The sequence below is a fragment of the Podarcis erhardii genome (genome assembly GCF_964252035.2).
Source record: "Podarcis erhardii genome assembly, chromosome: 3".
Lineage (NCBI taxonomy): Eukaryota > Metazoa > Chordata > Lepidosauria > Squamata > Lacertidae > Podarcis > Podarcis erhardii.
In genome coordinates this window covers 50,556,145-50,584,083 of record NC_138507.1, presented here as the reverse complement: position 1 = coordinate 50,584,083, position 27,939 = coordinate 50,556,145, and the positions used below count along the sequence as shown (strand labels likewise).

At 41.5% G+C, this 27,939-nt stretch overlaps 2 protein-coding genes across 2 annotated transcripts in view; both read left to right on the top strand.

Moving 5' to 3' along the window:
• Positions 1–1,297: 1,297 nt before the first annotated feature.
• Positions 1,298–7,058, top strand: CD24 (CD24 molecule). Its single transcript, XM_081856033.1, has 2 exons — positions 1,298–1,441; positions 5,512–7,058. The coding sequence occupies exons 1-2, from the start codon at positions 1,373–1,375 to the stop codon at positions 5,677–5,679; spliced, it is 237 nt and encodes a 78-aa protein (XP_081712159.1). The 5' UTR covers positions 1,298–1,372; the 3' UTR covers positions 5,680–7,058.
• Positions 7,059–22,128: 15,070 nt separating this feature from the next.
• The window catches only part of RTN4IP1 (reticulon 4 interacting protein 1), a 112,534-nt gene continuing 106,723 nt past the window's right edge, over positions 22,129–27,939 (top strand). The window contains exon 1 of the mRNA XM_081857237.1: positions 22,129–22,146. The gene's annotated coding sequence lies outside the window, so the exon portion shown is untranslated. The remainder of the gene's footprint in view (positions 22,147–27,939) is intronic.

The window sequence follows — 27,939 nt, the reverse complement described above, 5'->3', positions numbered from 1 at the left end:
ACTTACTGCAATCAATTAAACATTAACAATACAGTCCCGTAAAGAGATGATGAAAAGTCTCTTACTAATTATCTAATGGAAGGGAATTATCATTGTAATGTGTCGCCACCTACCACTGTTGATCTGGGGCCAGGGGACACCCAGTGAAATATAGGCCTCCTTTAGGTGGGTATTTTAGCAGGTGCCACAACAGTGGTGAGTCTATAAAGAATCCACTTAGGCACCAATATCACCGACAGTTTTCAACAATAGTTTTAACAACTGTCATCTCTATGAGCTTATTTGCAGGACTAGAGGTCAGTTCTCGGATGCATCAAAAGTATTAAGGAAAACATCACCTACAGTCAGCCACTCTGTCAATTCCTAGAAAGGAGTACAGTGGTACCTCAGGTTAAGTACTTAATTCGTTCTGGAGGTCTGTACTTAACCTGAAACTGTTCTTAACCTTAAGCACCACTTTAGCTAATGGGGCCTCCTGCTGCTGCCGCACCGCCGGAGCACAATTTCTGTTCTCATCCTGAAGCAAAGTTCTTAACCTGAGGTAATATTTCTGGGTTAGCGGAGTCTGTAACCTGAAGCGTATGTAACCTGAAGCATATGTAACCCGAGGTACCACTGTATTTATACAGTTCAGTCATGCATTTCTAAAACAACAGGTGAAGGGGCTTTAGGATCATATGGAGCCGTGTTGACTGACTTCAAGAGCCTCCCCCCTAAATCCAGATATGCATTAGCTTATTGCGTTAACTTAGTAGTGAGTTATGACCAAGACACTCTTCCTTTTTCAGTGTTATTTCTGGTTAAGGAGAAGGGCTCAGCTTCTAAAGCCATCACTCAAATGAAATTCTGATCACCCATTGTGTAGTTTTACTAGTGCACCAGATGATGTCACCGTAAAATGAGGGAGACCTCTGAGCATATCCAGAGTTGTTTGTTTTTTTACCACTGAATTTACCCCACGTTATGTATCTAACATAGGGGTTAAAGCTTACAGGTCGGGCGGCGTGAATTCCAGGCCGTGCTGAGCCCCGGCACCTTTTGTTTTGAAATAAGTGAGCCTTCGAAAGGCGTCTGCTTCCTATTGTACCGCGTTTCGTGGGGGGGAATAGACCCTTGAATTGCCAGACGGAGTTGCGGGGATCAGCGGAAGGGCTCACAACAAGGCAGAGGGCGGGAACGAAGCCGATCCGGGTTTTTAAAAGCCCCAAAGAGGTGGGGCAGGAGGCAACGCGACGGGTGGGAAGGAGGAGGAGGAGGTCTGCAGGGGCTTCGCCCCGCCCCGGCTGGAGCTCGGCGCCCACATAAAAACCCTCGCAGGCGCCTCCACGTTGCATCTCAGGAGCAGCTTCGGAGGATCGCAGCGCGATTAGACATGGGCACGGCACTTGCTACGCGGCTCGGCTTGGGGCTTTTGCTCCTGGCGCTGCTTTTACCCACTCAGGTGAGCCTCGGCAGCGATCTTGGCGTGGCATCGTCCTCATGACCCCATACTCTAATCTAAAGGGTCGAGGGATCCTGTTTTTCCCTTCTGTTTTTCCTCCCCGCCCCCATCCCTATTCTAGGTTACTGTTGGGTTCTTAACCCGACGCGCCCCCCACTCTTTGCGCTTTCCATTAATTCCTTCTGGCTGTGCATGTGTGAAAGGGATGGATGAAGTCTCATCCCGAAGACTAGCTCGCCCCCGGACAAAGTCGCCTTGGGGATCCCGGACACGGTCACGTCCGAGTTTAGAGCACTCCACTGCCTTCTCCTACAACGCGCGCATAATTGTGGCATCCCCAAGCCAGGGCGGATTCTACAGTGCTGGCTTCCCACAGAAGGTCCTAAAGTTGTGCGATGTTTCAGGGCGCTGCGGTCGAGCCTTAAATATTCACGCTTTTCTCCCTGTCCTTTCCAGATCTCAATTTTTGGGGGAGGCTTGTCTCTCGAGACCGACGGATGCCAACAATGTTAACTCTGCCATTGCCTACCACCTGTTCTTTTGCCAACTAGGGTGGATTGACTTGACTCGTTTTCTTTTGAAATCCGTGTTAAATGGCACTTCTCTCTCTTATGTCTGCCACCTAGAGTGGCTGGGGCAACCAAGTCAGATTGGCGGAGTACAAATAATAAAAGTATTATTATTATTATTATTATTATTATTATTACCTCCTCCTATTCTTCTGGATATGAGATCCTGTTAGGAGGCTTGGGGCACTAGGCTTGCAATATTCTGCCACGCCTCAAACAAAATACAAATGGGTGCCACCCATATCAGTGAGGGTTCAAAACACCCTCCCTTGGGTAGCTTTCAATGTAAATGTACATTGTTGAGCTGTTTAATGTAGAATCTGCACTGTGTAGACAATGGGGGAAGGTAGGACATCTTGTTGGAATATGAACCTCATTTAGATTATCCAAGGATGGATATAGAAAGATCTTAAATTGTGGCAAGTGTAAGAAAATGGGTCTTTTGCATGATGAGTTTCCACAGGAGGAGGCAACCATAATTCCCAGTTTTCTTGTTTTATGTAAGTTTTTAGAATCTAGGATATGAGGCAGACTGTACAGATATGACTCTTATTGTTTCATGTGCGAGATGCTAGCCTTTTTCAGTGTTTTACTCTTCCCCTCCCTGGGAAAATTCCTGCAGACACCCAGTATTGATTTCTCTCCTCTTCATTTACCTAGCTTCTGTCTGCTTTTCTTCAGTTAGGTACAGACAAGTGACTGTTTAAAATACTCTGTGTAATCCTAGGCACGTCTACTCATAAGTAAGTGTTACTATGTTCGGTGCAACCTACCCTTAGTAAGCGTGTTAGGTTGCAGACCCATTAGTATCCCTATCTGCAATTTAGTAATCTGCCTCTAGCCACTGCTTTGGAACCATAAAGGCACCTTTCTTCTGTCTTTGTTTAGTAATCAAATACCTAAGATATAATGGAGCCTAGGGATGTAAATGGAGACTTAAAAAAAAAAAAAAAAAAGATGTCAAATATGCCACAGCTAGAATAAAAGAAAGCTGTGTACACACTATACATTTAAAGCACAGCTCTTCCCTCGCACCCCCACTCCCGCCAGTGCTGGGAACTGTAGTTATTAAAGGTGCTGAGAATTGTAGCTTTGTGAAAGATAAACTACAGTCCCAGAACTGGTGGGTAGGGATTGTGCTTTAAATATATGGTGTGTACTTAGCCTGTGTTTCAGGGCAGGCTGTTTCTGTAATAAAGGATAGCGGCACACAGTTTTACCACCTAAGGAATTTGGAATGTCCGTTGGCTTTCGGTGTTAGTTTCGTTCCACATTCTGCTCCAGAGTTTTTTTGCTGGAGGTGAAACAGTTGGCTGCTGGCTATAAAATGACAAAAGCTGCAGTGAGTTAGTACTTCACGCAGCCAGCTACAGAAAGAAGGATGAGTCACCCTTTTCCCTAGCTCCGTCATTTGCCCCAAACAAACAAAAAATTGAAGGGATAGGACAGAGCTTGAAGCAACTTTGGCCAGGAGAGATGGGTTAGCTGGTATAAGGCAGCCAAGATAGCAGGCAAGGCTTGACTGCCATCCAAGAAACAACTTTTAGAACTGTATTTGAGAAGCTTTAAAAGATCCGTTGTGAGACTAGATCTGCTTTTTGAAGCTGCTTTTAGAAAGCAAACAAAATTTGCAGGTAGGTGTGTTGCTCTGTTAGGAAAACACTAGGAACTAGCAGCAGCAGCAGCAGCAGCAGCCAAATACTGAGCATCTCAACTCTGAGGTTTCTCCCATAAAAGAACTCCTGAAAGCAATGTTTGATATGAAGGGGTGCAGCAAAATGCTGGTCTCCTAAGTACAGTACTCTCCACTTATGCCCCATAGACTGTCTGCCAGCATAGACCCTCTGGGGATGAAAGTCAAATGCTAACAGATGCCATGCATTCTTGTTGCATTCTAATGATAAATTCTATACAGTAAGCAACATATAAGTTAACATTGCTACAGATCTCTGCTGCAAGCTGCTTAAAGCACATTGAATTTTAAAGACAAAACAGCCTGACTGTAGGACTGCAGCCTTGATTCCCCCCCATAGAATTGTAGAGTTGGAAGGGATCCCAAGGGTCATCTGGTCCAACCCCCTGCAATGCAGGAATCTCTGCTAAAGCATCCATGCTAGTTTGTGTTACACAGACTCCATTGCAGCCATACAGCAAGTCCACCTTGCTATCTCTTTTGAAACTTTGTGATCTACATGCTTGCTTGGTGGAGCTTGCTTGAAAGTACAGTGGTGCCTCGCAAGACGAAAATAATTCGTTCCGCGAGTCTCTTTGTCTTGCGGTTTTTTCGTCTTGCGAAGCACCCCTATTAGCGGCTTAGCAGATTAGCGCTATTAGTGGCTTAGTGGCTATTAAAGGCTTAGCGGCTAAGCGGCTATTAGCGGCTTAGAAAAAGGGGGGGAGCGAAAAGACTCGCAAGACGTTTTCGTCTTGCGAAGCAAGCCCATAGGGAAATTCGTCTTGCGAAGCGCCTCGAAAAATGGAAAAGCCTTTCGTCTACCGGGTTTTTCGTCTTGCGAGGCATTTGTCTTGCGGGGCACCACTGTAACTGATATCCAAAACAGATTGGCAGAGTTACATTGACTTGAACTTGTATTAGTAAGTGTGGTTTAAGAGGCACATTTCAAATCGTAATGCCTGCAACAGCAATCTGTTACTGCTTATTATAGTGGAAAACCTCAATTTTCCTGTATCTTGCGATCCAAAGCTATTCGATACATCTTCCCAGCTTTCAGACATACGAAACACTCCTCTTGTAACTGCTGGAGACTGACACTTTCATTCTGGAATAGCTCTCCAGTATAAATAGTGCCACACTGAAACCCTTAGCACAAAATTACCAGCTAAGCAGTGCAAAATACTACATGAAAGACTTGGAACTTGACTAGAAAGACAGTTATTTCTGTGTGTTCCTTCTGTCTCTTTGTGACTTGAAAGCTATTAAGCTAGAGACAGAAAGAAGATGGCTGTTCAGAGATAGGATAGTAGTCGTGTGTGTATTCATCTCACTTGAACTATTGGCAAAACTAGTCTTTATGATTTTGCTACATCCTTTTTTTAAAAGCTGTGTGACAAATAGTGACCAAAACAAAAGAAACCTGTGTGTTCCACAGAAAGCAAAGTGATTTTAAAGCCCTTAAAATTGCTTAGTATTGTCCCTAGTCTTAAGAGCTGACACCTCATTCAGTCAGCCTTGCTTCCAATTGCATGGCACCTTGTTAGTCCTGCTTTAGGCTCTAATAAAATAAATAAATCTGTATTACCATTTGCACAAAATTTCCAAGGAAGCTAACATCAGTACTTGCTTCTGAGCAGGCAAACAATTATATTAGAGATGGATCTTCTTGGACAGGCATTGTCGCTCTTCTCATCGCACCCATTTAAAGGTAGTAGTTTTCCTGCACTGACAGATGAAAACACATGCGGATATGCCCTTGAAGGCAAAATGCAAGTTGGAAAAGGTATTAATTGTGGCTTTACAGTCTTTTCTTTCTTCATATTTAGACGAGTGGCGGTAATGGAACAACTCCATCGGCTGCAAACAATAATTCAAGTCCAACGTCCGCACCACTTAGCACACTGAACAATACCACCACCAAGGGACACGGAAGCTCTCTTCAATCAACTACAGGCCTCTTCATTCTCACAATCTCTCTTCTATACGTTTGTTAAGAAACCCTGGCTGGGAAACTTCCACCATTCCCTACCCAATGCCCTGAACCATCTGAGATGGCTAGACCTTCCTATCCCAGCATGAAAAAGAACCACAGAATACCTGCATCAAGTCAGTGCAGTTTACGCTACAGTTCAGTTACTGGTACCAATTCGACTGAGAGTCTTATAAGAGTACCTGATGATCCAAAGCCATTTCCCTGAAAATCAGCCCTATGACCATTCAAGATTTGGAAGGCAGTGGGGTGGGCTCCAGTCTTCAACAGCTGGAATTGGAAATACAAGACAAAGAAGTACAACTTGACTGGCCTTGGATAATGACTACCATGAAAAACATAGGAGAAAGATAATGAAGATATGCAAAATAAGGACTCTTTAATTTGAATGAAAACGAAGCTTCGAAAACCACTAGAAAATACAAATGGCGCTGGTTCAGTTCACTCAGTTTCGTATGTAAGGATGTATCCAGCAGACACAGTGTTCCATCCAACATTTTGCTTTGGAATTTCCAGCTTCAGTTGGGCAGGTCTTATTTTAAGCCTCAGTTAATGTGTGGCTGTTCTAACTAAGCCTGTGTAGTTTTAAAATATATTGGAAAATTACTTTTACTGTGGTATTTCAGGTTTTTCCCCATTTTACTAAAGCTATAAGTGAACCATATGTGCCAGCAAAACAAGTTATTTGGCAAAGCAGTGGCAAAAACCGCTTGAATAAAACTGAACAAGGGATCAAATCTCCACTGCTAAACTTGAAATGCTATTAATTTTTCATTATCATAGTAGTCGCCTTCTAAAATAAAGCCTCTAGAGTCATTTCCAGATGTCAGTTTTGATTTGGTGCAATTTGTATTTTACTCTATTTTATGCTTGAAATGTAATGTTGGGGCAGAAGAATGGAGAGTAGCTTTTTCAAACAAGTGGGAAGGGATGAAGTCTTCAATCATCAAGAATTTTAGAAAATGTCTCAATGATTGAAACCAAATAACACTTGCACAGACACATTTTAGGTAAGTAAGTGTACTAGATAACAAATAATTTGAACTAAGGCTGGCACTAAGATGCAGGTTGAACTAAGTGCTTGGATTTTCAGAAATATGGAGAGGCTTGTTGACAGTACTATGTCCATGTAGAGTCTTGTCCTGTTCTCCTGTGGAAACATAGCTTTTAAAGAGAACCCATCCTTTGACTTGGACAGTTTACCCAAAATCTAACAGTTTGCATTGTTGAATAACCATGTGGTAAACTCCATAAAATACTATGGTAGGGTATATGTGCACTTCTTCCTTTTTTGTATCAAGTACACTGTTTTGATTTTGTGACTATGTGATTATGCTTTAAATTTAATTGGGCAAATTGTAAATAAAAAAAACCCTGATCTAAGATTTGTGTATTCTAGCATTTCTTCAGCACTTTACCATAACTAAGTTAGAGCAAACAGATGCAGAAGAAGGAAGGCTTTTTGCATTCCAGCAGAAAATGTTGATACCTCTTTCTGGCCCTCTTGTATGTTGGTGACATCACACATGGGAGAAGCTGCCCATTTTCTTTAGGATGTTTTGAAAGGTATAGTCATGAAGGCCCTGCAGTATGTAATGTTGCAGCTGATCAATTAAAAGCCAAGCAAATGGAAGATGACTCATTGGCCGGCTGATAGATTGCTAGCTGCTAACGTCAGCATTATTCTGTTAGGGGCTTCTGTACCTCTGACCACTTACATAAATGGCTACAAACTCCACAAAGGCTGCTTAGATTCCTGAATCCACCTCCCGGAATTCCCCTTGCCCCTCTCAAAGATTGTCAGTGGCACAGGAATACTGTCAGGTTGTCTATGTAGGTAGCTCCCCTACACAATCATAAATAAAACTTGGTTGTATGACACATGACTTGCACTAAATAAATAAATATCCAGTAGCGCCTTGGAGACCAACTAAGTTTGTTCTGGGTATAAGCTTTTGTGTGCGCACACACTTCTTCAGACATGACTTGCAGTATTTCTGCACTCTTGCATGCAGCCTTCTCATCTCAGGGACATGGTTCTGGAGAAGCACACTTAATGCATACATTTTAGATTCAAGCAGTTGCATGAATTGCATGGTATACATGCTGGTGATACTTTATAGCTTGCTCTTCCAGAGGAAGGATGCTTTTAAAAAAATAAATCCTGATTGAAGTTAGGGTGATCAGATGTAAACGGTTAAGACCCCAGTGCCTTGACAATGTAGCAAATGCTGGGTTTCTTTTAGAGACTGCTAGACTCCTACATGTGACAGTCACCCAGAGCATCTCTGGAGTCGTCTTAGTACATGGAAGAACAAGCACTTACTCAAATATCTGCATGTGTAGCCCCTTCCCCTTACAGAAAGATTGCCAGGGTGGGGAAGCAGGGAAGACTTAGCAGGGGTTCTTGTTCCAAATTCTAAGGAATGAAACTAGCAGGATGTCAGACAGAAATGGCTGAAGCTAGGAGGAACAGAGATTATTTTAACATAGTGTTGGGTTTGATATGATGCTCCGGTGGTAGAAAGGGAGTGCTCACTTTCACTGCTCTTCTGAGTACATGGCCTAGCTCTCTGGGATCAAAGTGTTTGCCACATCTTTGAAAAGAGTAGTGTGGCACTGAAAGGTCAGTTTTTCTGTGTCATGGAGCTAGGCTCGTTCATATTTCTGTTTGACTAATCTACTGGAACACCGCAAGATGACATCGACCTAGATACAGTAGCTTGGGTTACAGCTAGGCATCTCTTTCTGTTCATAGGATGAACCAAGATCCAGAAGAAGAACCCGCTGGCAGAAGACAGTTTCCTTATCTCTCTGCCCAACCAACCATTCAGAGCAGCTTCTTAGGGTGCAAGGAGACTGGTGAAAATTTTTTTTTCCTGCTGGCAGGGACATTCTGAGTGACAAACTCAGTTGGCTGCACACTCCCACTGGCAGAAGCCTAAGCATGATCCAAACAAGGGCTTTCTTCTTCTTTTCTTTTAAATGAAGCAGAGAAAGGGCTGCCATACATCCTGATTTTCCAGGACGTGTCCTGAAATTCACCTCCAAAAATGGTGTCCTGGCATATATTTCGGAAATTGGACAAATGTCCTGGAAAACCAGCAACAGTTAAATTGTGCTGAAAGTGCCAAAAAAAGATCCCAAACTCAAAAATTCTTGTAGCTTTTACTAAAAAAAAGTCAACAATTTGGGGGTCTTCCTAAAAAAAAAAAGGTGAACAACTCTTGGGGTGTCTTGGGGTATCTTACTTTTTGAAATACGGCAATCCTAAATTATACTGGATATAGGTCAATCAAATTTTCTTAGCTACATGTCCAGTGTCTGAAAATCAATGCAGTGTAAACATGAAGAGTTGGAAAAGAGACTGCTTCAGGGATCTGGAGCATAGCAGAGTACTGCTTGTCATCTTCTTGGTCTTTCTAGCCATATTAAAACTCAATGGGTTCTATCTAACCTGATCACTGATTTGGGAAACTAATAATAATAATAATCAGGTAACCTAAGAAAGACTGCTAGTATAATTTAGTCACAGGACAATGAAATCATTGAGGAAGCAGCAAAGCATGCCAGCGAGAACAATATGTCTTTATTAAGCTAGAGGGGAAGTGGCAGGGCCAACTTTTAATATCCACATCTATGTTTAATCAGAGCACTGGAGAACACAGCAGCACCCACTATATTCTGGATTTTATGGAGTTAATCTGGATAATATACTGTAAATTGAAAGGCTTGTCTTTAAAGATCCTGCTTCTTTTCAGTGGCAGTCAAGGTTTATTTACTACAGCAATGCAAACAGATAATACAATTTAAGGTCACTATCAACTCATATTTTGAAACTCTAGACAACATTTTAGTGATCCTTCCTTGGACAAAAGAATGGTGAAGTGAATAGAATTCTGTTGTTTCCCCCCACTTTTAGGTTTGTGTAGCTAAAAGATAACTGTAAATACATTGAATGTGCCATAAGCTGCTGAAATAGTACCGTAATAATCATGATAGGAAGATTGAGGGTATAATCTATGGGGCGGGTGGGAACAGTCAACATTAATGTATTTCCCCAGTCTTAAGCATTTTTATTTTTGCTGACATGGACATATCCTAAGCAATCAAGCAAGGAGTTCTACAATACAATCCTATGCATGCCTACTTAGAGGTAAGTCCCACTGGGTAATCTCTGCCATAAATCATCCCTGCATCTATCACATATGACTAGCACTGGACATCCCACATGGATTGCAATGGGACTTGCTCCCAGATAAAGGGGCATAAAGTAGTTCTGTAGCCTTAAATGTATTGTGTGTTTTACATTTTCTCCATCTTTGGACTGTGAGCAGGCCATAAAAGTGACCAGCAATGATACAAATTGAACGTGCTATTAAAAATCAGTAATTAAAAAGAGTAGCATGATCAGCTGTAGCATAATTTGACCAACTGCCTTAGCAACTGCTGAACAGCATTCTATAACAAGAGTGCTAGGGCACGATACTGCACTGAACTTACTCTCCCAGCCCTAATTTTAAATTTTTTGAACCTAGATGGAAGGCTTCTGGTGTAGAAGTACATTTTAGTAATCTGAACAGACTTCCCCAGTCTTCATACTCTCCCTCACCCCTAGGCCTGGCACTTTCTCATGAGAGTTGATTTGACTCTTGCTTTATAAGCCCATTGATTGAGGTTCTTTATTTTTCATGCATTTATCAAAGTCACCTCATTCCTCAGTTCAGGTTACATCGGGTCCCCTAGTAAACCTTACAATGGAACGTTTGTGTCCAAGAACTTCTGCACATATTCAAACATGCATACCTTTAAAGTCATTTCTGCCACTGTCTGCTCCTTGCTTCCTTTCAGACATCTGAATGTTAAAATTTCCATATATGGCTGAAATGGTTACTGCAATAGACGCCATTCAGTTACTATATTGTGATAGGAACAATTGCCAACATTTTGCGTTCTTTTCTTTTGTACGATAAAAGGTAGATTTGAAATTGGATCCCCACTTGTATGTGCAGAATGTTTTTTATGGTACTGTACTGTAGCCTTTAACACAATTATATTGGCCTGCTATGTTTTGATATTATATAGATGGTAGTTACTGAATGCAATAATTTAAAAAGCAGCATTAAACACTTAGAAGTTTTCGTGTTTAAAGGCTTACTGGTTACATTATTATGCTGAGGCCTTGAAAAGTAACTGGATCTTGCATTCAGTTATCAGCTTCTGATTAGCCAAGTGAAACTCTGAGCTTCCTGCTCATGAATGCATAATTGGTCTGCTTTAGTCTAATGAATGACCCAAGGCTACAGAGGGAATGGGATTAATTCTATACCGTTTGGCCAATTTTCTGTTTCCCTATCCAGAAATGACCATTTATGTCCTACAGAGACTCATAACTCTCCTGTAACATTCATGCTGCATATAGATGAATGCATTATTTTTTCATCCTCCTAGTTATCCTCTTGTTTTCTTTGTATTAGGTATACATTGATTCAATAATTAAACAACAAACAAGGCAGCAATATTTTGCCTTAAATTGAATTTTAAACTGTATCAAAATTCCCTTCCATAATCTAACAGGGAATGTTTATTAACAAATGAATACAAGTCATTGAAATATTTTAGTTAACATACTTCCTAAAGCACAAATAGTCTGGCTCCACAGCATCTGCCTGAAAGGCGCTCAGAGAAGTAACTTCTGTTTCCTGAGAGAACCCACCTAAACCCCATTTATTTGCAAAGTTTCCTCCCTGCTTTGTCTCCTTCTAAATATTAAATAAAATATAAAAATATAAAATATAAAATAAACTTATATATCCCTTGTCATGAAATAATTAAACAATGTAAAAGAAAAATTGCCTAGCAAATAAAACAAATTTATTTTAGTCATAAACACTCTCATATGGCAGCAATAAAATGACACCAAAGCAAATAGTTTAGGAACCATTTTGTAAGCAAGCGATGCTTTACTGCTTGTGCAACTTTTTCTGACTGCTGTATGGAAAAGTACATGAATCTGACCTTTGAAGAGTTTTTCAAAGGCTTTCTGAAAAATATATGCATTCAGCCACTTCCAAATAGACCAGCAGGAAAAAGGTTAGCAAACATGTATCAGAAGACAGTTCTAGAACACTGGGGCTTCCTCAGAGAAGGCCTTGTTCTTTGTAGAGAGTAGCCTAGTCTCTCTATATTGGAATATGGAGCTGGACCAGTTCAGAAGATCTAAAATGCTGTCAGTGGTGGTGGTCTTTATATGGGAGATGGCATTCTCTCAGGTATTTGTGAAACAATGCATTTGGTCTTGAAATACAAGCCTCATATAATCAACATGCTTGAGTCTAATTAATCCATATGGCCTTAATGCCACAGAGTAAACTGTCTTTCCAGGCATAGCCTATGTCACTCCCCCTTATTTTGGGAGGAAATGAGCAACCTAGCCATTTGTTCTACCCAGTTTACATGTGAATTTGGTGTGTGAGGAGCTCTGAGCCACTCCTCCAGCAGCATGGCTTTAACTTGCCTCTTTTGTTCCAGACAATAATGGAGTCTGTAGGTACTGTTTTTCCTATACAAATAGTTGAGGAACCATTTTGTAAACAAGCAACATTTTACTGCTTGTGCAACTTTTTCTGACTGCTGTATGGAAAAGTACACGAATCTGACCTTTGAAGAGTTTTGTAAATAAACCATTTTGTAACTTACTAACTGGTCTATCTTTGTGCTAGGGAAATGGGAAAGAGCTTTTGAAAGGGGGGCATTTTGGAACTCACCAAAGGGGCACATTTAAAAGGTTTTACACCCTATATTTTTACACTTTCCTTTGCTGCATGCTTTGCCATGTGAAATCTCTGCCGGGGTTCTCTCACCAAAGCGTACTTGCCCCAAACTTGGGTCTTGGCTTCCAGGAATTCCAACACAACCAGCACTTTGAATTGGACATGGGGAGATATCAGGGGCCAGTGAACATGCCTTAAATAGGTGATACACGAGAATGCCAACCAGCACCCGCTAACAGGAGCAAAACATATGCATTGTGGCCTGCCGAAGTTTCTGAGTTACTTTCAAACACGTTATGGTAGTAGTCTAATCTGCAAGTCACCCAAATGCGAATGATAGGGCTAGTAGCACATTGATAAAGCTGATAAAAGCTGGTTTTCAACAATGTGTTTGAGCCTCCATGGTTAGAAAAGGAGGAGGTGTGGCAAATGTGCTTGTTCCCCATTCCCCACCCCAGTGGTCACTTTGCCTGATTATGAACACTTAAAGAGGCCTTGAATCTCCCACTATTCTCAAGTCTGTATTTGGGTTGAGTTAAAGTTGCTGCCCTGAGCTGGATGGATTGAAATTGCTATGCCCCATCCTTGTGCATTGTTATAGGGTGAGCAGTCTTATAATAGCACATATTATCAGAAGTTAACAGGATATTATGTTCTCATTCCCCTTTTTACTCTATCACTTCTTCCTTCCTTCCCATACAGCTGTGTCTATGCCTGGATATTAGATGGCTCTCAGTAAGGTCTCCTGAAATGCAGGGGATATTTATCAAGAGAGGAATGTGTGTGAAAACTAGCCTACTGTGCAAAAACAAAGTTCACACATATTGCTTTGCCCACTTTGCTTCTAGTTCCACACACCACAGTCATATGATCCCCAGGAGGTTGTCCAGAAGGAAAGGTGGCTCTTGGGATTTAAAAGTTTATCCACCCCAGTTCTATGAGAATGATGAGCTGATGTAGGAGCCTGGCCAATTTTGATGTTGACTAGTTTGTATCTTTGGCTCTGCTACCCCTGATTCTGTCTATCTGCAAACATCTCTGAGCTAGGGCAAATAGCTTGAGAGTAGTATTCTCTCATCTTGTTTTTGTTGTTCTCCTCTGACAGTTATTGCAATTAATTACAGTGGTACCTCAGGTTACATACGCTTAAGGTTACATACATTTCAGGTTACATACGCTTCAGGTTAAAGACTCTGCTAACCCAGAAATAGTGCTTCAGGTTAAGAACTTTGCTTCAGGATGAGAACAGAAATTGTGCTCCGGCGGCGCAGCAGCAGCAGGAGGCTCCATTAGCTAAAGTGGTGCTTCAGGTTAAGAGCAGTTTCAGGTTAAGTACGGACCTCTGGAATGAATTAAGTACTTAACCTGAGGTACCACTGTATTATGGACTGAACAGACTGATGCATTGTGTCTTAATATAAATTTCTTTATATTAAGACACTTATATTAAGTGTCTTAATATAAATTTTGGTTTTTGGCTTGTTTTGTATGTTGATATATATTATTGACATTTTGTATTAATTCCCATACCCTCTCCTACTGGTTTAATTGTTAGCTGCTCCTTCCATTGGGAAGGAAAAGCAAGATATAAGCAATGGATGACTGAAATGAAATGCAAATAATAGAAAGTTACTGTAATGTGGGAATGAATCTGGCCTTCTGGCTTCTAACTCCTTGCACCAATTAATCTGGGATGTAATGCTTCTGAGAAGGACTGTGGTTTGGCTTCTCAACTTTCCACAGGTGCTCAGGTTACCTGCCCAGTGAATAGTCTTGGGCAAGTTATTCTTCTCTGTTCAGAATTAGCCTGTAACTGAAGAGGGATGCTGATGTCCTGAGACACTGAGAACTCCCTGCTAGCAAGGTGCTTCTTCTCTGCATTACATAGTTGGCTTAATGTGCTTCATTGCTCACTAGCAGTATAACCAAAGAGTTGTTGGGCATTTGTCCAAAAGTTTTGTTGACTTCTAAGCTTAAACGTCTCTTTCTTCTTTGCTTGTGCTTTCCAGCCCCCTCAAATCTTCCAAGTTCTTCTTTGTTCTTGGCCTATGCCTAATTTTGATTGATCTTCACATTCTTATTTTTCTCATCTATTGAAATGACACCAACCAAGGTCTCGCCATATCTAAGTGCATTTCTCAATCTATTCCTCCTTGACTGCTATGCTATCTCCCTGTGACAACTGCATCTGCTCCTGGGCCCACATGCATGACTTGAGAGGAGTGCTATATTGCTACTGTCAACTATAACATCCTCAGCAGTTCCCTTAATTACTGCTTCTATGATACTTCCCTCTTCTGGTTCCTTCATCTTTTGCTGCTCTATGCTTCCTTTCCTGTGTGAGTGTCTGGAAGCGGTTGGAGGATGGATGGCGGCTAACAGATTGAGGTTGAATCCTGACAAGACAGAAGTACTGTTTTTGGGGGACAGGAGGCGGGCAGGTGTGGAGGATTCCCTGGTCCTGAATGGGGTAACTGTGCCCCTGAAGGACCAGGTGCGCAGCCTGGGAGTCATTTTGGACTCACAGCTGTCCATGGAGGCACAGGTCAAATCTGTATCCAGGGCAGCTGTTTACCAGCTCCATCTGGTACGTAGGCTGAGACCCTATCTGCCTGCGGACTGTCTCGCCAGAGTGGTACATGCTCTGGTTATCTCCCGCTTGGACTACTGCAATGCGCTCTACGTGGGGCTACCTTTGAAGGTGACCCGGAAACTACAACTAATACAGAATGCGGCAGCTAGACTGGTGACTGGGAGCGGCCGCCGAGACCATATAACACCGGTCTTGAAAGACCTACATTGGCTCCCAGTACGTTTCCAAGCACAATTCAAAGTGTTGGTGCTGACCTTTAAAGCCCTAAATGGCCTCGGTCCAGTATATCTGAAGGAGCGTCTCCTCCCCCATCGTTCTGCCCGGACACTGAGGTCCAGCTCCGAGGGCCTTCTGGCGGTTCCCTCACCTCGAGAGGCCAAGTTGCAGGGAACCAGGCAGAGGGCCTTCTCGGTGGTGGCGCCCGCCCTGTGGAATGCCCTCCCATCGGATGTCAAGGCGATGGACAACTACCTGACATTCAGAAGACATCTGAAGGCAGCCCTGTTCAGGGAAGTTTTTAATATGTGACATTTTAGTGTATTTTTTATCTCTGTTGGAAGCCGCCCAGAGTGGCTGGGGAAACCCAGCCAGATGGGCGGGGTACAAATAATAAATTATTATTATTATTATTATTATTATTGAAGATTCTCCACCCCTCCATCTGACCTACATGGGGTTGCAGCCTGTGCAAAAACGTCACCTGCTGATTTCTGCAGCCAAACTATTGTGACAGGCACAACAGGCCACTTTTACCCTGGTCAATAGGGAAACTCAGTAAGAGGAAGGAAAGCATCAAACATCCACAACTCTGGTCTTTGTTTAAAATGCAGCAGAATGAATCAATACATTCTATGCCAGGCATAGGCAAACTCAGCCCTCCAGATGTTTTGGGACTACAACTCCCATCATCCCTAGCTAACAGGACCAGTGGTCAGGGATGATGGGAGTTGTAGTCCCAAAAAACATCTGGAGGGCCAAGTTTGCCTACGACTGTTCTATGCTGTGGAGCTACCCCAAAGCAAATAGAAGCAATATGAAGAATATGACCTGATTGTGGGGGAACGACTTGTACTTAAGGCGTATTGAAATCAGAACTTGACAATTGAATCTTATACTTATCTTCTCAGATGTAAGGCTGTAATCCTAACTTCACTTACTTGGGAGCAAGCCCCATTGAACTGAATTCAATAGGAGTTGCTTCTCAGTAGCCATGGCCAGGCTTGTGTTGTAAGTCATGCTGTGTTCAGTGGGGCTTACCACCTAGCAAATGTGTTAGGAATTGCAGCCTTAATTACTGCTCAGACTGTAGTTTCAATCCTATATACAGCCAGAACTGGTGGTCTCACCAGGATGATAATAAGGTCATTATGGATATCCAATTTTCAGAAGCAGCACCTGAATCTCATTTCCTTCACAGCATATAATATTAAAAAACTAAAAGGAAAAACAGAGAAAGGAATCAGTGTCATTTGGCCTTTCTCCTTCTTTTTCTTAACATGCAACTTCAAGAGTAAGCCTCGTAAGTGGGGCTTCCTGGCACACAGAAAACTAGCAGAGCCTGCCCAAGCAGGAACATTGGTAGTCCCCCCTCCCTTGTTAATCTCCATAGAGGCCCCAGAATTTAAGCAGCTGTTGTGTGGATTTAATCTAGTTTCGTCTCTGATCCACCCACATGCTACCAGTCTCAGCAAAGTTGATTTTCAGCTTCTCAAATTTCCTGATTGGTTTTAGCTTTGTGTACCTGGAACACTTGGAAAGAGAATGCCACTTGTATGCTGAGGTGACTTTATAGGCATAGCTGTCAACTTTTCCCTTTTCTTGCGAGGAATCCTATTCGGAATAAGGGAATTTCCCTTTAAAAAAGGGAAATGTTGACAGCTGTGTTTATAGGAGGAAGTCACACAAACTGTAGTCAGGACAATGTCAGAAGATATCAAGCAAGCTTGGGGTATAATAAACAGAAAAATATCAGATCAGCACTTACCGGCTCCATCTTATGAAACTATTTCTATTTTAACAACAACAACAACAACAACAATAATAATAATAATAAATTTATTATTTGTACCCAGCCCATCTGGCTGGGTTTTCCCAGCCACTCTGGGCAGCTTCCAACAGAATATTAAAAAACAATAGTCCTTCAAAGATTAAAAGCTTCCCTAAACATTTGAAATATTTGAAGCCCACCCTAATCACATAACACAAATGAAAGCAATGGTTGTGTTGCATTTGCACGTGCAATATGCCATAAAATATGTGCTGTTATTGATATATATGAAATAAGTAGTGTGTTTTTGTTTTCACTGAACCACATAAACAATGTATTGGGGAGAGGGAACTGTGTCTAATAGTATCTCATATCCCACAATTTATACTATTACATTTTAATTTTTCTCAATATTTATTTGATGATATTCCCAACACCAACTATGATAGCATTTCCCAATGTTTATTGTATTTTTCTGGCATTTCCAGCGTCTGTTTGGATCTTTCCAAACCAGTATGTACGGTAAATTAGAGCTTTCCAAACCGTGTGTCGTGACACATTAGTGTGTTGGCTGCAGTGTGTAGGTGTGTCGCACAAACGCTCCTCGCACTCCTCCTAGGACTGGAAATGGTTAGGGGTGCCATATTTCAAAAGGTAGAAACCAGGACCCCCCCCCACCAATGTTGAGCGATTTCTCAGTTTACTTCTGAAGATCCAGGACATTTTCCCAGGGACAAAAATGCAACCTGGGCTTAGGACAATGCAATTTCCCCACAATAGAGAAGAAGAAAAGTTGTATTGTAATAGATAACAGGTACATCAGAGCTTTTCAAACTTTTCATGTTGGCGACAGACTTTTTAGACATACATGATTTCGCAACACAGTAATTTAGTTTTACTAGCAAACTGGAGGTTAAACTAACCTAGGGCTACCATATATCCGGTCACTACTGGGATTTTGAAAGGCAGAAGTGATGTCCAGGGGGAATTTTTCAGAAGGTGGCTGTTTGTCCTGGATCTTCAGAAGTAAACTGAGAAATCACTCAACAAAAGTCAGTCTACTTGCTACTGTGATAACTGCTTTGAGTTTGATTGTGGGAGTCACAGAGCTTTAGCTGGATATTTTGTATTATGTCATTGTGTAGCTGGATTTGAATATAGAATGCTTAAGCCAAAGCAGTACTGAGGAAGAAACAAAGTGAGGAATATAAAGCATTTATGAAACTGTGTGAAAAAGCCATGAATGCGTTGGACTAGGACTGGGATCCAGGACTACAGTTCCCATCATCCTGAACTATTTTCCAAGCTGGTTGGGGTTGATGGGAGTTGGAGTCCAACAATATCATGGCATGACATTGACATGGGAAAGACAGATGAAGCTTCAGGCCAGTCTAGGGCAAAGCACTAACTAATTTAACCTGCCTCAGTGAATCACTGAAAAAGTTAAAACACAGCTTGGAGCTGGTTGGAGGAAGCGTGGGAAACATTATAATTAAAGTAAAATATCCCTTTAGTGGATAATAATTATCACCTCATACGGCAAAGCATTATTATCCTAAAATGTGAAGATAATTCAGTCCGCCTCCCACTTTCCATCAATTGATGATTTTGGTAAAGGCAAGAATAAAGCAGAAACTGACTCAGCGGGAAGTGTCATTAGTGGGGAATCTAAAATGAAACTCTTTCATTTTGTTGACAGTAATGTCCTTTGGTCACAAAACTGGATTCTAGTTGAATGAAGAATTAGGAGAGAAAAGCCTGAGATTTTTAACTAACCACATGATGGTATGTGAACTCTTCCAATGAACCATCTGTTGTGAGAGTTTTGATATCTACTCCCAAAGTGAAGTGTGCTTTTGAAAAGGAAATATGGAATATGGAAATGCAACACTTACTCCACAGCACACATATCATACCAAAGCAAATTTCTTTGCAATCTTGTTGACAGCTCTGGCTCTAATCAGATCAGCCTCCATGGCAAATAATTTTCTTTTGCAAAATAGCACATATTCGTTTGATTGATAAGCAGGTGTTGTCCTGGCAGAAAAATGATGGTAAGAGAGATAATCTTTATTCTTTAAGGAGGCTCATCCAATTCTAAATTAAGGAACTGATCATAAAGGAATTGTGCCATTATTATAAACATCAGCAGAGGCACTTTTGCCTACAGTACCTAGAGTCTGGAAATATTTCGTCCCCTTCATCTTGCTCCATCATAACCTATTTCTTGCATGAAAATATTCATAAGACCTTACAAAATCAGAGTCAAGACTTCACTCCTGTATAGAAGCTATATGCACTTTTATGATGAATGTTAAACCTGATACTTGAACTTTGGCCAATCCATGTATCTTTCCCCACATGATCCCATTTGTTCATGCTGGGGGCCAAATAGCAGATTTACCACCCTGATTCCTATATATGAAAATCCATATAGGATATCACTGCACATGGAGATGGTGGGGGGAAGAATCCTATGTGGATTTGTTTTTTTTAAATTATGTACAAACGTTATTCGTGTGATAAGCAGAGCCATATATGCTGCTTCTTCTTTAAATATATACATATACATATACACATATACAATATACACATATAAAAATTACTTACAGATTAACAATAAAAGCGTCACAGCACCAGCCCTTTCCTTAAAAGTAAGTGGCCCTGATAAAGAAGAATGTTCCAAAGTTTTGATTGCAGCAAGCTGCTGATTCTGTAGGTTCACCCTATTTGTACTTAGAAGCCGTCATAAAAACTGGGAAAAAGAAAATTACAGTATAATAAAATAATAATCATAGAAAGCTTAAAAAGAATGAATGGTGTAAAATATATCCCATAGTGGAATACAAGGGTCATATTTCTACCAAACATAACAAATAACTACAGAGTTCTGACGGAATATTAATGGTGAAAAAGATGAGAAATTAATCTTAGTCATGCAGTTTAATGTAAAACGAAATGAGGCTTTCTGAAATTAATCCCCATTTTTTCATTTGGCTTGGAAACATGCTACATATTTTTGACATTGCTTTCTGGAAATTAATATCATATGTGTCAGTATGAATTGTGTAAAAGAAGTCACAAAGCTGTGAAATTGTCGCAAATGAACCATAGAAAGAGAAGCAAAATTTGCACTGTATTATTTGACATTGCTAGGAAATGCAAATTAAATAGTTTGGGGTGATTTTCTCCATCCAAAATCAATTCAACTTTGCTTTGCTATGGCTCTGACTCTTCACGCTATGGAAATCTCAAATACCGAAGTACTTGAGAACCCTTAATGTCAGAAACTCAGTGAGCTAAAATCCCTGGAGTATCTAAACGGGTTTGATTGGTTGAGAGCTGGCCATCACCCATGCATTGAATCCCACAAGACTCAGCAGAACCCTGTTTTCCTTCTCTCCTAAAGCAAGCACACGTTCCAGAATGCTTGAATATTCTACATGTGTGTGTAAAAAATATACCACTCCTTTCTTTAAAAGGGTAAGGGAGCTACTATATTTATTTATATTATTGAAAAGTTATTAACTAAATTTCATTGTACTGGAATCATTGCTTTGATCTTAAACATCTCAGTGTTTCATCTCTTTAATGTAGGTTGCCTAGATAGATAAGTTAACTTCCTAATGTACTGTATGTACAGTGCTGCTTATGTACCCTGGAAGAACCCCTGGAAGGTTACGTCCAGTCAAAGGTGACTATGGGGTGCGGCGCTCATCTCATTTCAGGCCGAGGGAGCCTGCGTTTGTCCACATACAGCTTTCCGGGTCGTGTGACCTGCATGACTAAACCGCTTGTAGCGCAGTGGGACACTGTGACGAGTGCTGGAGCACATGGAAATTCTGTTTATCTTCCCGCCGCAGCGGTACCTATTTATCTACTTGTGCTGGTATGCTTTCAGACTGCTAAGTTGGCAGAAGCTGGGGCAGAGCAACAGGAGCTCACCCCATCACGCGGATTCAAACTGCTGACCTTCTGATCAGCAAGCCGAAGAGGCTCAGTGGTTTAGACCACAGCACCACCCGTACCCTATAATAAGTACTGTTTATGTATTGCATGAAGAACAGTGAATTCTTCCTGAAAATTCTTCCTTGTAAACATTTCCCTCTGAGTGCATCTAATGAGAATGCTGATATTAAATGTGCATATATTTATGCACACTTCCTGAAAAGGGAACACTCCAACTCTCTATGTAAGTGGTGTTGAAGAAATGAAGTACAGATAACTAAGGACAACACAAATGTTTTGCCCTGGTTTGAAACTTCTACAAGAAAAAGCAGATACATCAAGCTGTGAATGTCCTTTTGTCACTGAAAATCCCTTATTCATCCTTATCAAATATGGGTAAAGTAAAAGAAAACATCTGAGGAAAGAGAAAGGCATAAATGAGATGGGCATGAAATTGGGGATTTGAGTCTTCCCGGTCTTGGCTCATCACTCTTGCCATTAGACCACACTGTGTGTGTGTGTGTGTGTGTGTGTGTGTGTGTGTGTGTGTAGGCACAAGCTAGGGGTTTCATGACTGAAAGGGTTTTGCAGGCAGGTTTTTTCAAATTGAAGCTCTGTGTCCGACCGTTTTTTGCCCTAGAGCTTTCCCTGTGCAAACCCTCTTTTTAGAGCTCAATCCGAGCAAACGTCATTCTCTGGAAAACATGAACTGACGTTTGCTCTGAGTGAGTGGTAAAGAGCGGGTTTTCACTGGGAAAGCTCTGTGGCAAAAGATAATAATCGCTCAGACACACAGCTTTAAACTTGTGCCTGGAAAGAGCAGGGCAAAAGATAAGTGTGGATAAGCCCTCATATGTAGTCAGTAGACTTGTTTCCTAAGTGCTTCACTTCAGGGTAGTTTGCACAATCATGAGTGTGTTGTTGCCCAGCTGGGCTGCTTTCCTTAGGAATGGACTGCAGGTAAAGTCAGAGCTGAACAGCTTTATTCAAGTACAGCACAGCAAACAAGGAGCCCTGCTGACTCCTTGGCCTCCAGGTCCACACTGACTTCCTGTCCTCTCCTCTCCTCTACAGGATGTTCCCTCTTCAAGTACTTCCCCTTGACCCAGGAACTAAACGTATCTACACAGTGAGGACTTGAGTAGCCTTTCCATTGTGGTTCATAAGTTGGTAAGCTCACAATTATATAGCTATAATGTGCTCTAAGTGGGCCTCTCCTCAGGCCTGGTTTGGAAACTGGAGCTGGTGCAAAAGGCAGTTGCTAGGGGGGCACCTGACTTTACCCATGTTACACCGGTGTTGAAAATCTGCTCGGGCTGCCTATTAGCAACTGAACTAAGTCCAGGCTTTTGCTGCTGGCATTTAAAGCCCCCAAACAATCAGGATTCCTAGCAAACTGCCTCCCCCCCCCCATGCAGGTCCAGCTGTTCTTTAGTGTCTTTAGAAAAGACTCTTCTGGTCCTTCCTCAACCAGCAGATTATCACTTGGTGACAACACGCAAGTGGCCCTTCTTGGTGATAGGATCTGCCCTTTGGAATGCTCCCGCTTGAATAACTTGTAATGACCTTCAATACTTCTTTAAAAAAATTATGCTTACCTGAACCTTCCTCCCTTAATTTTTAATTTTTTTGTTTTGCACACTGCTCTATTTTCTTCAGTTTTGCTTTGATTTTATATTGCTTTGATCTAGTTGCTAGGAATTTTTACTTAATGTTATCACTGAAGTTTTATTGTTTTGATGTAAATGGATTATTATTATTATTATTACATTAGGCAGCATAAATTCTTCACAAATAAAGAGTTACATAAAACTTTAACCAAGGTGCTTGTGAAAGGCAGGGCAACAAGAGGTAGCTGGTGGAATGCATTCCCATTCCTAGTTTTTATTGCTGCAAAGACAGTTAAGAAGGCAAAATGTTTCACCTTACATTATTCTGTTGCTTCCTTTCTAATTATAAAGCCATTCATATTTGTTCTCAGGGTGTAAATTACTGTGTGAGACTAGGGGTTAACATGAGAAGCATCTTTTATTATCACCCCATTTCCCTTTCTACGTCCAAATAGTTACAATATTTAACGCTGTTTAGAGTTTGGGGTGGAGGAAGTAGACTGTATGCTAGATCCATCTAACCCCTGGATCCAGAAATGTTAAAATATAAGCCAGTTTAGCTTCCTGTGTTGAGATAATAGCCTGGGTGATGATGGGCCATTAAGAGAACAAAGGAAAAGGGGCTCTGTGTCACATAGCAAATGGGTGGGGGCCCTCCCTCAACAGAGATAGAAGGACAAATCCTGAGTTGAGAGAGTAAGAGCAGTGTTTTATTTCTGTTTGAATCCAAGGCTGTGACTATGGGAGAATCAAGATCCTTTTGGGGTGTTAATGCTGTGAACTCCTCCATTATAGGCTCTGGTTGTATATATGTGTAAATAAACCATATATCATAAAGGCACTGCCTTATTCCAAAAGGAAACAGAAACCCCTGGAATCTCACACAGCTCCGAGATTGGGGTGGCGTTCAACATGACTTTTTTGGAAGAGCATCTGTGGGGCTGGAAGTTCTGCTTCTACTAATGCTCCTATGCTGATAAACACCAGAGTTTTGTGCACATCACTTTGACTGATGGTTATTTTAGCCTAAGCTTTTTAGTACCCAGCAGATTTGTTTTCCTTCTTTATTATACGGAATTATCATTTTCCTTTGGCAATGAGAACAGTCAGCTGTCTGCCTTTTGGAGATAGATGTTTGGAAGCAACTGTCAGTCAGTGTTTCTGTTGTGAAAGTCACAGCTGTTCCAGAGCCACCTGTCTACCTTGTCCAGATGATCTTGGACACATTATTGTTTCCCACTCGGCTCTGATCAGCAGTAGGAACACAATTAAGCACTTATTTACAGAAGCACACGTGAAAAAGTAAATGGACATAAATACATTAGAAATGGCAATACGTACAAAAAAACCACCACCCCAAAACACCCAACCCCACATTGAGGGAACATTTCAGCTTCCCAGGACATTTTGTAATTGACTTTAAAGTGGCCAGACTGGTACAAAGGAACATCAAAGGGAGAGTTCAACGTGCAATGATTGCGTCACAATATAATACATCACGAGGTTAAGTCCTGTCACTTCTGTATTGATTCGGTACAATGGATTTTTATCACGCTACCTGTACACACTGGCTAGCCAATGCCAGGATAGTCTGTGTCATCAATACAGCAGGGGGTTTTGTGTGTGCGTGAGCATAGTCACTGACAAATACGTATTTATAATTGTTTGTACTTTTCATTTGACTCATTGACTCAGGCATGTAATGTAATGGACCTTAGCCAACAAACGCTTGCTTGCTTGCTTCCTTATTTGTTTATTTATTTCATACCATTTATATACTGCTTGATTGGGGTGGGGAAACTCTGATAATATGTGGGCTTTAAGGTGCCTGAATACACATTGTTTTCCTTTTTATGTTTCCCCCCCTTCTCCATCAGTATATAGCAAGGTATGTTAAACTTGTTTGTACTGCTGGACCTTATATGTTGTTCTCATCCAAGTGGCAGCTCACACTCCCCCCCTCCCAATTAGTTTGGTTTTCTTGATGTGCAGATAATGTGGTAAGAGAAAAAAAATCTACATGAAATTGCACATTGCCCAACTGAAGAACATTATGTGACTGTGGTTCTTTTGGGTTTTTTTAAGTGTGGTGTTATTTTGCCAGGTGCGGCCCTCTATCACCACACCCCCTATATGCACTCCTCAGTGAGCTGCTGTTGGCACATACATTATTATTTTTTAAAGCAACTATTGTGCGTATCTGGTGTACTGGAAAACTTGTATTTCAATTTTTTAAAAAATGACTGATAAGCTCTTCATCTTTCTTTCTTTCTGCACATTTATTAATTTATACCTCCATTTTTCACTTTACTGAAAACAACAATACCCAGATATTTTTAAAACAATCAGAGTGTTCCAGGAATTGGGGGGAGGAGAATTGGTGATGTTACACATGTTAGCCAATAGGTATCCTCAGTAGTCAGTTTTTTGCTTATTCAAACTGGAAACTTCAAAACTAGTTTTGCCTGAGACAAACAGAAAAGATTAGATTTGTACTGAGCATGGGGAGGACACTTTCAAATGCCCCCACTACATCATTGTGTCATCCCTCAAAGTTGTATGGACTTCAGCTTTTATTTCCTTTGGTACATGTTTTCCATCCATGAAAGCCCTTTTGGTATTCTGACCATTGAAACTACAAGAGGGAGAAACAACCCAACTCTTGCTTTGAACAATCTATGATAACCATCAAATTTGCTGTAACGAGTTTCTGTGAAACCTTTTCATTTATCTGAGAGTACAACTGTTTCCTTCCTTGTTTGACCCTGAAGGCAACAACTGTAAATAGCAGTGGAAGTGCCGAATCACAAGCGTTTAGACAAAAGGACTTTGTATCTTGTGTTTTGGCATAGTCAACCAGCTTTTCAGCCGAAGCCCTGCACTCCACCTGTTCTAATTTTTAAAAAGGTTTTGAAGAGCAAAACATTTGAGTTAGAAACTCTCTGACTCCTGTGATGGAACTAGGCTGAAATTCAGTGGCAACAGAACTGCTAACAGTGCAATCTTTTCCACATCTCCTCAGAAGGAGGCCCCATTGTTTTCAATAGGACTTACTCCGTATTGCCAGTCCCACTTTGGACATCATGGCTGCCTTAGAATGGGTTGCCCAAAGCAACTTCAATGCTTGGGTGCTGACATGGATGCTCCTTTGTTAAATTATTTCACCTGCTGCACCATTGGCTCTTTGATATCATGCAAACAGAAGAAATTAAGTCTATTTGAAACAGGAGTGTTGCAAGTAAGAAGTAGCACTTTCAGGGTACTTAAAATTAGTGGGAAGGGGACTTCCCAAGCCACTATAAACAAATGTGATATTTATAGTTAATAAATACCACATTTAATTATGTGTTTGATTGTGCCATGGAAATAGAGAACTTTGGTTTTGATTATCGCAGGCAGTCACTTGTTTCCTTTTTTTCCTTTCTCTTTTAGCAAACATCCTACTACATTACCACCTGACAGACCTACAGCATCACACTGATAAGTTCTCATATTCATGCTGTTGCTTACAACCAGCACCGGCACAATACATTGTGCTACCTTGTTTTGGCACCTCTGGTGCCAGGTGGCTGCCAACTCCTCCTTCTGCACTCTCATTTAGATAGTCTTGCTTTCTTAGGCATCAACCTCATGTTAGATAGTCTTGCTGCTATCTATAAGACATGGTACACAAGGAAAAGGGGATGGGGAGGAGAGAGAAAAAAGCAACTTCATGCACCAGTTCTTCAAGTTACAGTTCTTGTAATTACCAGTTGGGATGGAAACAGGTTCAAGTAGGCTCATGAAGGAGCTGCCAGTGGGTGACAGTTGGAGAGAGTCAAAGGAAGCTGATCCTCTCAACAGAGGTGATGAAACAGCCCTGTTTCCCCTTCCCCTTCCTCCCTCTGATCAGTGGCCTGATGGAAGGTTGCCGTTAGGTGACAGAAGGTACCAGAGTCAAAAGGCTTAAATCAGCAATAGTCTGATTAACATCTTGGCATGCTAATCAACTGCAGCACAGGGAAATATACAAAATGGAAGCATCTTCTGACACAAGAGTGGGCCTGGCATGACTCTGCATCTTTTGGACCAGTTCCTGAAAAGACTTGGCAGCATACACAACTCTCATTTTGCTTTAGTGCCCAACCCAGTTACTCAGCACCTTTTTGAATTTTGAAGAGTCATAATTTGAGAACTCTAAGCGAAAGCTGTGAAACTGGGGTCTTCTACCACGCCAAGCACCTATGCAAGTCCAGGCACTCCTGCTCTTCAACAGATTTCCTTTGTAGACTAAAAGACATATTACTCTTGAGAGGCACAGCTCCACAATGGATAAGCTGTAAGCAGGTTCAGGCAGAATGTGGTATGCACCTCAAGCGGCAGATTACATCTCCCCATATGTCACCCATGAGGCTGCCTTGTGACACTGGCATCATAATGCGGCTTACCTGCACCACCCACCTGCCTGCCTTCTGTGTCCATGATTCCACCACTTACCAGCCCGCCTGCAAGAAATGGAGGGGTGTGCCACTGCTGTGATGGAAGCAACCGGGGTGATCCATCAGAGCTCTTCATTTTTAGTTAAACCAAGTTGCATTTTGAAACAGACAGAAAAACATAGGAATGTGCATTGTGCTAGATCAGACCATTTGTACATCTTCTGTTGCCTACACCAGGGGTGGGGAATTGGGCCAGATCCAATAAATAAAGCAGCACTTATTTCTAAAGCTCAAGGTGTAGCCTAGAGAAAATCTATAAAATAATATCAAAATCACACACAGACAGACAGAGAGAGAGAGAGATGGGGGAGAGAGAGAGAAAGAGAAAGAGAGAGAGAGAGAGAGAGAGAGAGAGAGAGAGAGAGAGAGAAACTATTTTAGGTAGCAACCTAAACCTCACAGTTACACAAACCACTACAGTAACTCATATGCAAGTCTCACTAGTCAGGTTAACTGACTGCAGAGGTAATTGGATTTAACTTAGATAAAAGTTTTCACTCTGGATACTTCCTTGCAAATGAGTCACTATAGCAGTTTATGTTTTTGGTGAGAATTGCTACTTAAAACACAGACACAGCATTTCCTGTAGGAATGAAGGCACTTGGGTGGGGAAGAATGCTGAGACAAGGCAATATCCTTTTCCCAGCAGCCTACAATGTGATACGATGTGGATAGTACTGTGCAGTATGCAAACTACCTTCAGAAGCTCTTAGGTGACACATGTTCCTTGAATGCAGCCTGGGATGATGGCTTCTCTGTGATGGAAGCACCTGTCACAGATGAAGCAGAGATGAGCTTGCATCCCATTTGACTTGATTTGAAACACACCATTTTTTACTGGAGGCAGTTAATAGAGTGGATTGCAAGTTGTTCGG